The sequence below is a fragment of the Eleginops maclovinus genome, chromosome 15, assembly GCF_036324505.1.
Source record: "Eleginops maclovinus isolate JMC-PN-2008 ecotype Puerto Natales chromosome 15, JC_Emac_rtc_rv5, whole genome shotgun sequence".
NCBI lineage: Eukaryota > Metazoa > Chordata > Actinopteri > Perciformes > Eleginopidae > Eleginops > Eleginops maclovinus.
Genome location: NC_086363.1, coordinates 13,747,241 through 13,760,077, shown reverse-complemented (window position 1 = coordinate 13,760,077; position 12,837 = coordinate 13,747,241). Strand labels below are relative to the sequence as shown.

The following is a 12,837-nucleotide window of genomic DNA, read 5'->3' as shown; positions in this document are numbered from 1 at the left end:
GGTCTTTCGTAATTAATTCTGTGAATGGACTCCATTCAGCATTCACCCCAAATTATATTCGAGGCAAAGTGTTGTCGAATAAGCCCAGAGGAAAACCCCATATTAGTCATTTTGACCATGGTGTAAACAACAACAGACGGATACAAAACATTGAAATCGTGATGGACTGGAAAACAGGATATAGAAAGCTCCACTGGTGGCTGATGGGTGAGGGCATACAAAACCAGGACAGGGCTAATGTAAAAATACTTATGTTGTGTGTCATGGTGTGTGTGCGTGTTAGTCTTCATGATCAGAGAGAGGAAGATACAACATACTTTCTCTCTCACACAGTTCTGACCCACTTTCTCCATTGCGCTCAGAGCAGCCACTAATGGACAGCTATAACTATCCTTGGTGGAGACCCTGAGAGCCCAGTGGCTCACTGTAACGCTAGTTGTGTGTGTGTGTGTGTGTGTGTGTGTGTGTGTGTGTGTGTGTGTGTGTGTGTGTGTGTGTGTGTGTGTGTGTGTGTGTGTGTGTGTGTGTGTGTGTGTGTTTACAAGAGAATGAGATATACCAATCTTTAACAAGCTGTTGTTCAATATCTATTAAAGGAGGATACTAGCTGCCTTACTAACAGCATAAGAAGCCTTTTGGTTCTTTTCGAGAGTAAAGGTGAACTTTCTTTGTGAGTGCTAAACTAGAAAAGATAAATCAGAGGCTAAACATTTTAATTGTTCTGTATTTCTAGAAGTTTATTCTTTAAAGTCAAACTTTTGAGGATGAATGACACTTCTAGTGTATAGGCATACTGAAAACCTGATTTTATTATCTACATTTAGAATTTATTCTCAAAATGAAAAATGTCTGCTCCTACGCAGATTCATTATTATTATTATTTTTTAATTAATATTAATATTATAATGCCTGACTTTAATAATCTTCCATAGTTTAGGACAATCCTTGATAGATATTATCTCCATACACACACTAAGAAGACCCCAGCACTCATACAAATGTTTCACTTAAGTTTAGTTAGATTATGAAGCTTTAGAAAGTTTGAGGATCACATATTGAATTAGAAAGTAGATGGAGAAAAAGAGACATGGCGAGGTTTGTCGTCACTCGGCATGTGCACTGAGATGTCACTGTCCTGCTAATAATCCAATCAGAACGCTCAGCAGGAGTCAGCTGCGCCCAGCATGGTGACCACTGCTGTTCCAGCACCTAAAGTCTGTATATCCTTCCTTTCACTTCGTTTCATCTTGTCTTGTTACTTTGGGTCACCTGCTCAAGTTAGCATATGTCCACCTTAAGTTGCTCGCTACTCTGGTTATTGTTATCATTTGATCTATTCTGCAAATAAAATTAAACCTACTCAGGGTAAGTGAGCTAAATAAACGAAGTGGGAACTCTGCAGTTGATTGAAGAAATATTGTGCAATTTGGCTCTCCCTATATAGTGTGAGTTCTATTCAGTTATACACAGCTGTCATAAATACAGACAGCTGTAATCATGCATTTTTTATGATGACATTACTTATGATCTAAAACTAAAGATTCAACAACACAGCCAAAAGTCAAGCAAGTGCAAATACACAAGACATGACAAGCCAGCTAATATTACTTACTTAAAGTAAGAAGACGCACTCTGTCTTGCCTTTTTTCACATCTTAAAGCCGGTGGGAAATGTGCTCTTGTCTGACAGCCTCTTGATTGGTCATCTCTTTCTCTTGTTAGCCAGTATAGCAATAAGTTGTTCTAGGTGCTTTAAACTTAACCTACAATAAAGGTGTAATTTAGCCTAAATGTAACCCTTTTTATGTAGTATTTCAAGTGCTAGTATGGTATTATTTTAAGCTTTCGATGTATAACCTGTCAAAGGAGCCCTATTATTCTTTTTGGGGTTATCCCTTTCCCTTACTGTGTCCCGCACAAACCCCCCTGCCTGAAACGCCTCCATTTGACTCATTTGTTTACTTCTGTACCATAAATTCATCACAGTGTAACACTTGCGCTTCTATTGGCTAGCACTCAAAACATTGTACATGAAAGGCTAAGAGGCAAGACGTCTCTAAGCGGTTGACCAATCACAACAGAGCCGGCCAGCTAACCAATCAGAGCAGACTGGGCTTTGGTTTCAGACAGAGGGTGAAAAGCAGTGCTGCAGCACAGGCAGTATAAGAGAATAAAGATCTTTTTGAACATTAAAGCAGGGAGACATGTGACGGTAGAGACACTAAATACAAATATGAACCTGAAAATGAGCATTATAGGGCCCAATTAAGGCTTTTTCTTCACCATCTAAAATGTGCTCCCCCTCTGCACCAAAAAGGACAGACAGTACAGATGTTTAGTGACAAGCATCCATCTCAGCCCCACACTGAAGGCTGCCACAGTCATCCCCTCACAAACACCTTATCTGGCTGTGAAAGAGAGTATGACATAGTGATAACGGCGTATGTTTCACCACAGTGTGCGTTGGTGTGTGTGTGAATGGTGTGTGAATGCACTGTATTACGTGGGAGGCATGCTCGTTCTTTCTTACTTAGAGGAAAGGGAGAAAAAAAAAATCTCAGATGGTGTCTCCCCACCGTGCAAGCCTTGAACCAACACACAGACACACACATCCATTCGACACGCAGGAATCCTGTGTGGTTGTCATGGAAACTCGGGTCCCCCCCCCCCCCCCCCTCCTCGCTGCTCATATCCTCTGCTATCCTTCATGACTCTCTGCAATCTGTTAATTTGGAACTGAGAGCTCATGACGCAATCCCAGGGATGGTTACTGGAGGTGGGAGAAAGCAGCAGGAGGGGGGAGGGATGAAGCGTGGGGGGGGGGGTGAGCAAACAGGTTGGAGGAGACGGTGAAGGCTGGATTTGAGGAGGAAGGGAGAAAATATGTGGCCACCCTCTCCCTGCCTCTATGGGTGATGTAGGGGTGGCGACTATGTTCCCTCATCACAAGCTTTGATCTGCATCATCCCTGCCTGCCGGGTTTACATCAATAATGCACTAGTGACCACACACACACACACGCACACACACACACACACACACACACACACACACACACACACACACACACACACACACACACACACACACACACACACACGATCCCCACAGGGAACACTGCGTGCAAACCAGAGGTAGTGAAGTAAAATCCATTGTGAGTGTGTGAGTGCGCGTACATGCTGCACGCTTGGTTACTCTTCTGCTCTATTATGCTAGCTGCTATTTTAGATCAGTGCACGAGTGTTCATTATGTGTGCCCACATACGTGCTAATGAAGCTCTCCAGGGTTGTGCTCTGTCTAAGGAAAATTCACTTCTGAACTCATACTCATGCAAAGTGTGGTTCCTACTGGAGCCACACTTTTATAAGAGTTGAGGACAGCCAAAAGACTTTTGATCATGTGAGGCAGAGGCTGGAGGAACTGGAAGAGGTTTTGAGGTGGAAAGTATATTATGGTGGATGGCAATCCTGTTTGAAGAATTTAAGGACTAGAAAAAAAGCCTATTATGTTTGTTTTTCCATGTTTTGAAAAGATAAGCATATTGGAATTAGTGAAGAAGACTGTTGAAGAAGACTTACAGCCTGCTCTTTAAATTAATTGTTCGATTTTGTGCCACTAATTCATTATCGAAGAAAAAAGCTGGACTGCTTACAGCTAAATGATTGTTTTGACAGAATATAAAGAGAAAATAAATTCCCATATTTTTACCCGTTTCACAGAATCAAAAAGAGAAAAAAACCTTGACATCCTCATTATCAGAGCGGCATGGGGGTTTAAAGCTGCACTAATCAATATTAATCAATTAACAATGGATCGAATGAATGTGACGGGGTTGCTCGTAATCATGAACCCACAGAGAATAATAATCCAACACCACAGTTCTCCTCAGTCCTAGGTAGTGTCTTTCATTGGCCTGGAAATGTACCGTTTTTTAAAGTAAAATAGCTTCTTTCCAGACACCAAATGGCAGAAATACAAAGTTAAGAACAGGATGATGAACATATTTTTACTTTAGATGCTATTAAGGCACTATGAAAAAAAACAAAACTATAAAATGACTCCCGTTATTATCGATTAGCTATTTCCGAGTAATGGTCAGCGCTGTTGACTAGTGTAAGAGCGCCGCTGTCCCTAGTACTGAAACTGAGGATATCTCTATCAAACTGATTTCGACAGACAATAATTACCTTCTTATAACTTGTGATTTTGAAAAAGAAAACTAATATTGTTGTTGTTGTTGTTGTTGTTCAGTCTTTCTCCAAAGTTCTGCTCCAATTGTACCGTAAATTAGGGTTGTGCAAATAGGTCTATATGGTGATTTATTCACACATCCACTTAGTAGATTGATTTATAGCTAATTATTTATTATCATTATTTACACTAATTATTTAAACAGTATTATTGAAAGGCTGATCGTATCATGATGAATGAGGAGAAATACATTTCTATGCAAAATGAGACATTCAGCATAATGTATATAGCCTGATATTTTTCACGACCACATTTTCCCATCGCTGTGAAGATTTGACTTTGAGACTAGCAGGATGGACGATTCGTAGTTCTCAGTCGTGTCAAAGCAATAATGAATGCTAGTTAGCTAGGTGGCGTGTTGTATTTTTTCACATTTAATTCTGTATTTAAGGGTTAAATATGTCTTTTGAAAGAGTCGAAATACTTACCAAGACTGGTTTGATGATGGTAGTTGTGTTTCTGTTGAGTTGGAATGAAGTGTGTTAATGCTGACTGGTTTACTGTTGAAGAAGGTTGTTAGTTCTTCATGGGCGTTCCCCTTGAGACATGTCGTGACCTGAAAAACAACAACTCTAATAATTATATGAATGTCATTTAATTTTCCAAGGATATAATTACAAATGTTGTAAAACGTAGCATCTTTTAGTAAGCATCCACATCTGATTCAAAGATATCAACTCTTTTCACAGCTGGCCTTTTCCTCTTGAACCAATCCTTTTAGGGAAACACTCATTACTGTACACACTAAAGGGAGCTATGCAGGAATGTTTTTTTCAATTCCTGGAGCTGAAGGTGGAATCCAAGAAATACTCCTGCAAAGCAAAAACATTATTTATTTGAGTCGTGAAAGGGCACTGACAAACACACACAGTTAGTGAATGGAAATGCAGGCTTCTGAGTCTGCTCCTGTCTCTTTCTTTCCATACCCGTGTCCTTTTTTTCTCTGGCATTGAGTTAACACGGTTTATAGTCATAGTTCTGACCAGTGCAGAAGAGCTGTGAAAGGAATGGTGTTTTCTTTCCTTTCTGCTCTCCCTCACTCTCTCACACACACATACACACACACATTGCACGGCGAGGCTCCTTTTTCTTCAAAAACCCGCGGTGCTGACAGGGTGTTGACCCTGTCTCATGGTTCGACATGGGATCTTTGCTTCAGCCTAATTGGGCCGTGTTTGGATATGCAGTGTATCTGAAGGTCAGGAGTCGGAGCAACAGCTAGCTAAACCTTTCTTTTCAAACCAAGATAGAGGAGCAGAAATATTTACCTCAGTTCTCCTTATTGTGACTGAGCGACAAGGCAGAGTTTACATAGCTGCATACTGAAGCTGTGTGGTGTGTTCCCGGGCGAAGGGTTCTTCGTGGCGCTGCAGCCGACGTTATGTCACGGCTCAAAGCAAAGAATTAATTTGGCTCTTTGGAGGCCTCCTCTGCTTCCCTTGATAGCTTCTCAAAACGAGGACAGCTGGTGAAGAAGGTCACTGAGTGCTGTATTTTAAGAAAGGCAGAAGAGTGAGTGAGTGAGTGAGTGAGTGAGTGAGTGAGTGAGTGAGTGAGTGAGTGAGTGAGTGAGTGAGTGAGTGAGTGAGTGAGTGAGTGAGTGAGTGAGTGTGTGTGTGTGTGTGTGTGTGTGTGTGTGTGTGTGTGTGTGTGTGTGTGTGTGTGTGTGTGTGTGTGTGTGTGTGTGTGTGTGTGTGTGTGTGTGTGTGTGTGAGAGAGATGACAGGTCTTCAGAGATAAGGGACAGATTGAAAAGCTGGCAGGATAACTGCTGCTGGTTGGTGTCCAAACAGAAACTGGACCGTACACACACACACACACACACACACACACACACACACACACACACACACACACACACACACACACACACACACACACACTTTGTTTGCCTGAGTTTCAAAATGGCCATTTCTTTTCAACCAGTTGTGTTTTAAAGCCTCACAGTTGACCTCACTTTACGGCTCAAACATTGCGATGTTTTTGATGTTCCACACCAGAAATCGCTATAACTATAATACACCAACACTTTCAGAAAGCCTCGGAAGGAATGGTGTGTGTCATTGCCTTACCACGCGCACCCATCCAGGCATATGCAGGCAACTTTTGGTGGCACCACGCTGCGTTGAAAGAGACGAGGTGTCCCTTTGGCCACTCCTCAGTATGTCTGGGCTACTTGATGCCATGTAGGGACGTCAAGCTCAACCTGCCGCGTCTAGAATCTCCCCCAAAATAATGACGTTGTTCTTCTTAAATGACGAAAAACTCAGAAACTGCTTGGCTTATTTTCGTTATATATGCTCAAAAGTTTTCTTCGGTTTGAAATCCTGCAGCAGGAAGTGCCTCATTGCACGCCAATCAAGTGTCTAATAATGGAAAGCAGCTCAACCCCTCACATCTGAAAATCCCCCTGTGGACACCTATCATAATTAATCATCTCTTTACTGCCAAACTCCTAAGAGTTCAGATGGAATTTACCGATCAAAAAGCAAATTGCTGACTGATCTATCTGGTCTCTAATCCTCCGTATTTGTATCACTCCTTGGGATTTTTCAAGCTGTCCCTTTGGTGAACGCAACGCATCATTCAGCACCCTGACTCTAACAGACGGCCGTTGGTGTTCGCCTCTGAACTGTTGATTGCATGCACAGGACACACATAGACATGCCCGCAGATTGACACACGTCTATCGGAGAACTGCACCTCACCCCTCTGCTCCCACCTCCTTCACATGTGCCTGGATGTCATCACATGGGAGAAAAATCACAGCTTTAATCAGAGGGTGTTAGGGCCTCAGCAGGCAGGGTAAAGGCAAGCTGCACACACACGTGTACGCGCGCCCACGGTGTGCAGACCGTCCCACCCCTAAGTAGGTCATGCGCAGAGCAGAGCAGGGAGAGGGAGCCGAGCTGTGGTGCATCTTTAGCCATCTGGTTGTGATGTCCGCTCTGTGAGACCCACAGAGAGAATGAGGCATGTTCCAGGGAAGGTGACCTTAAGACGCTGTGCTCGGTGGGGGCTTTGCTGTACCACTCAAAACATTAGAAAGACACAAGTCAAGAGCTCCTTCATTTCACACACAGACACACAGCCTCAGATCCAGCAGCTGTCCGTGTTCTCTGGCTGTCACTCTAGTTCAGCAGCATTCACAGCTTGTTACCATGTTTCTTTATTCCTCTGCTTTTTCTTGAGGTCTGAATGCTATTCAACAGCATTCCCACTAATGAGCGGAAGAAGCAGAAGAGAAAGACAAAGACAGTATAAAATAATGGTGTAAAATAAACATAAAATGTAGTTACTGGTATATGTTTCTGTAAAGGGATTCATTTCATATATATACTGTGCAATATTTACTGTGCAATAAGAACTGTACTTTAAAGTTACTGAAATGTGCAATATTTACCTGGCTGCTATACCTCAGAACTGTTTCTGAGGTCTATTTTTGTGTATTTTGTAAAAAAAAAAAAATCTTGTATATAGTTTTGTATCTTGGGTGTAATATTAAGCTGTCTTTGGCTCTTTTTGCTGTAACTAATGAAAAGGTCCCCTCGAATAAAGGTTTTCTGATTCTGATTTCTGATTTTGATTTGTCGCAGTGGTTATGTACCCTCATGTATAACCTGATTTGAAACCCAGAGCATACACATATATAATCATAATTCTCATAATTGAACACCAATCCCATCCTAGCAATGCGCTGTGAAGGCAAGACCTTTACAATCAGGTTCTCTCATCTTGCTCTGCAGTACTCGTAAATGAAAAGCATGTACCATCTCAAAAACTGAAGTGGAGAGGGCAGAAAATTAGAAAGTCTAGAGAGCAGGATGGAGCTCGTTGACCTTCATTCTTCCTCTTCTGGGCTCATCGAATTAGATTTATTTTGTGAATAGGTTGAGCACTTCAGGGCTTCTCTCTGCAAGCTTTGAATTTCATGACCGCTGTATTGATTGGAGGATAGATTTAGATGAGTTCATCTAAAATAATGCAGCTTTGTGTTTAGCAGCTTTCTTTTTTCTCAGCTATCTGAGGATGTTGCAGAAGTGCGTATATGTCTCAAACTCAGATTTACAGCATCAAAAGCAACCTTGGCTTTTTCAGTGATGCATTTTCTTTTAAGATTGTTATGTGTTAACTTTTAAGTTTGGAATTTGGTGTGAGTCTGAAATCTATTCATTGAACATGACCCCTCAGACATAAAATGGATCCCGGATCATCCCTATCAGAACTCGCAGGTATTTTCGATCTCTCATAACGCTGACTGTGTTGAGCCGCGAGACTCTGACACCATTCATCTTACCGGCTTTTCTTTTAATTACTGCTCTCCCGTGGGAGCCAGCCGGGTAGTTAAACAGAGAAATCAGCATTACAGCAATTATTGGCTCACAATGAAATGAATACAATCTTGTCATCTGTAATCATTGGGGGCCTCTATGCCTGGGAGAAAAATAGCTTCTCTTTTTTATTCCTGCGTGAGGGGAGGGGAGTGTATATATGTAGAGTCAGGGGGATCAGGGTACCTGGTCACTTATCTACAGTTTCTTTGTCGTTTCAAATGTTAGTTGTGCAAAAAATTAATATTCCTTGTCATTTTTAAGCAGTCATAGGAAAAAATCACAGGCTTTACTCTGCCCTAGCACTTGCAAAACCAGAATGGTGTGTAAAATTCCTCTAAGGCCAATGGTGCATTCACATGCTCCTGGGATAGCCCCATTTCCCGAGTTGGAGAGTCGCTCTCCCAACATTTCACAGGAAGTTCCAAGTTGGGAACACATTTTTCTGACTTTAATGAGACTTCGAAAATATAGCACGAAGACTATATTTTAAAATCATAATTCAGCTATCCACCCGGGTATTTGCAATCGCTCCAAAATGTATTGGGTTCTTTCTTGGTCCATGCTAGATCTTTCCACCAGTTATCATTAAAGACGTCCAGTGCATTTGTCTTTATCTTACTGACAGACAATGTTATGACCAGCTGGTGAAAATATTGACAAACTCCATTTTCATCAGGTAAAGAATCTGATATCTCCCTCAGGAGTGGGTGGAAACCAAAAAGAGCGAATTAAAGTTAATACTGAATGAAATATGACTCAAAACAACTGATGATGCAATGCTTGAAGATGCTTCCTAGGATACATTAGGATAATGCACCAATCGTTAAAAAGTGGCAAAAAAAATCAGGCCATTAGAATACTTCTAATAGTTAGATTGAAAATACATTGCCTGGCCAAAAAAAAGGTCACACACTCTAATTTTCGTTGGACTGCCTTTAGCGGCACGCATTCGCTGTGACATCGTTTCCACAAGCTTCTGCAACGTCACAACATTTATTTCTGTCTTGCATTTATTTTTCGCCAAGATCTTGTATTGATGACGGGAGAATCGGTGGCCAATCCATGTGTGAAAATGATGTCTCATGCTCCCTGAAACACTCTTTCACAATTTGAGCCCGATGGATCCTGGCATTGTCATCTTGGAACATGCCCGTGTCATCAGGGAAGAAAATATCCACTGATGGAATAACCTGGTCATTCAGTATATTCAGGTAGTCAGCTGACCACATTCTTTGGGGACATAACGTTGCTGAACCTAGACCAGACCAACTGCAGCAACCCCAGATCATAGCACTGCCCCCCACAGGCTTGTGACGTTTTTTTTGGCCGGGCAGTGTATATTCTGTTGTTTGATATGGACATTGTTCCTGATGTTCCTGGACTCAACAGGTCCATTTCATGTTGTTTTCTATGACGGATTGTTGTCGTTATTCTCTTCTGAGAACTACTTTGCCTGCAGAAAAGTTGATTCAAATAAGTCAATTAAGCAGAATCTATCAACATGATGTACTCTGGAAAAGTCAAGTGCTTAATGAACATTCAGACCTGGGGAACTTTGGTAGTACTGTAGCTTTTTAAACCGGTGAAGGAATGACTCATTAAGTTTTCAAAACCTCCGCAGGGGTTTGATGTTCTTGGCATGAGTAACTAAAACGTTCATTTTGTGACATTATTGAAACAATGTGCTCTTTTTTCTGTCTTTGTGAACATCATCAAATACACGTATCAATTGTAAGACCCTCCAGATTACAGCTCTGATCTTCTACTTGTATCTTTTTTCTCCTGCGGGCTGACTTGTTTGTTCTTCCTCCACAGCTACAGAGCGATCTGGACCAGGAGTACCAGGACAAATTTCGCAGGCTACCCGTGGAGATCCAAGAGTTTGTTCAGGACAGCAGCAAGGCCAAGCTTAGCGACAGCGACAGTTGCCATGGAAACCTTGTTGCATCATCAACGATGGAGAAGCTAAACCACAAGGCATCACAGTCAGAGGACGACACGGAGGATTGCTCGTCGGAACGAGTCCACGACACGCCCCTTTAGAGATTGAACCTCTGCGCTTTGCTCCACACTGGGACACTGATTGGTGGATGTGTTTGTGACCACAGATCTAGGATGAGACTGCCCCATCTTTGGTCCTAATTTTAACCAATGGGAGGATTAGATCAAATCTGAGCCTGAATTGGTGAGTAGAGGTCTTCTCTGCTGTAGTGCAGTCTTGTCCGGAAAAAAAACCGTTTTGTGTAAATAGTACCTTTTTGTGTATTTATATGTCCCCTTCATGTTGTCGTCTCTTTCGGTACGGCCACAGGATGTGTAACAAAGCACTAACTATTTGCAGGAAATAACTTACTTGAACTATTGCACAGAGAGAGTAGTTTCTTTTCATTCTTTTTTATTATCATGATATTGACAGTAGTGGTGGTTAGTGAGGTGTTGTGCCATGGTTCTGAATTCACTTACAGTACAGTGGACGTTGTCATTTAAGTGGAGTCACCTTGTACTGTACATAAAACCACTGCATAGTCCGCCTTTGAAGCTTCCATCTTTATACGATTTAGATTCACTCTTACTTACTTGCACTGAAGGCTCCCTACGTAACGTTGTAACTCTTTTACTTTAACCCAGAGGCACTGGTGGCTTGCTGGTTCTCCATTTTGTTCTCACAGAAGCCTATGTGTTGCTGCTATTTTGTTTCGAAACCCATCACTTTTTTAAATGTTCAGTTATATGGTTTGTATGATATTTGGCATGGTGATATAATGCAGTATCATTTTTTTTGGCTAGTTTGTTAACAAGTTTGTGAAGAGAAAGGAAGTGAAGAGAAAGTGTGTTGTACAGTATCTGCATGTCATTAAACAACTGTAAACGTTACAGTAGCTCCGTAGCAGAGATGTTTAATAAATGTAAATCTATTTTCTCTGAAAACATTTGAACTAAAACCTGCAAAACGGTGCACTGTGGCTTAATGCATCACTGTGGCATGAGCTGGATGGGACTAAAACAAGTAACAACACTCCCTTTTGTTAGATGGCTCTACTTAACAGGTTGTGCAGTGTATTCTTCAGCTTCGTCCTAAAACAGTCAAACCTGGATATTAACAAAGAAGAGGATGCTGCTGTAGTTTTTAAAGTGGCCCCTCCTGGTTTCTGGTACTAGTTTTCTGTGTACCTACAGAGGAATATGTGTGCAGTTCCCCCGCACAAAGAGCAGATGCCCGCGACCACAGGAAGAATGCTGCCCACAGGCATGCTGCCTAATGTTAACTCACAATTGGTAGATGTAGTAAGAAGTGGGGAAATAGTCCAGTTACGTGTGAAAAAACCCAGAACGCTCAGTTAATATCTGTTAAACACCAGCGTTACTAATCTAATGAGTGGATTATTGCCATATAACTGGACTATTTCCTCTTTATGTAACAAACTTTGCCCATTCAGCAACCAGGAGGAAGTGTTTTTTATTGACTTCCTTATTGTCCAGTGCCATTTAACTCACGGGTCATTTGATATCAATCATATTTCAGCTGAAAAAAAAAGAGAGTTGAATGTGAAGGGTTACCTGACATGTAAGTACAAACTACTTTCTAAAAAGACGATATTGATGTGAGAGTCCTGTGCCTTTGAATAGGTTTGCCTTGTTTGATGTTGAATGTGTGAAATGCAACATTGTTTAAATTGCCATTGTATTATATGATATTATATTATATGGAGCTGTCTGATATTGAATAGACCGTGTGCACTTTTGAGTACAGTTCCACTACTGAGTAATGCTTGTGATGAGCAGTATTTGACATGTGTCTCATAAGAAACGCGAGACGTACTTCCTTTTAGTCTTGAACCACTTTATTTAACAGCCCTACTCCCCAACAACTTATGTGTATGCACTCTGGAAATGTAAATGTATGTATGACATTAAGGATAAAAAAATATATAGTGTAAAGGGAATTTGCCTGTAATTAAAATAAATGTGGCTATTATTGTACTCTGCTGGAGTTGTGTGTCTTTTGATTTGTCCTTGACCCCTAAATATTTTCTGTGTTTGTGTAAGTGATATATGTTGTCACTATCATTTATACCTCATTGTATTGCCTTTATTTTCTTAGCTTTTCCATTACCTTCTTGTATTCAATTATTAAACAGATCCTCACTAGGGCACTTGTGTCATCGTTGGAGTTCTTTAAGGGGCCCTATTATGCTCAGTTTCAGGTTCATGTGTATTTTGTGTCTCTACTGTGACAAATGTACAGGTTTTA

At 41.3% G+C, this 12,837-nt stretch overlaps 1 protein-coding gene across 3 annotated transcripts in view; it reads left to right on the top strand.

The window, feature by feature from the left end:
* Positions 1-12,571, top strand: part of plcb1l (phospholipase C beta 1-like) — a 111,847-nt gene extending 99,276 nt beyond the window's left edge. For all 3 annotated transcript variants that reach the window (XM_063902458.1, XM_063902457.1, XM_063902460.1), the window contains one exon: positions 10,401-12,571. In XM_063902458.1, coding sequence (XP_063758528.1) covers positions 10,401-10,628 — 228 coding nt within the window. In that variant the 3' untranslated portion in view covers positions 10,629-12,571. The remainder of the gene's footprint in view (positions 1-10,400) is intronic.
* The last annotated feature ends 266 nt before the right edge of the window (positions 12,572-12,837 follow it).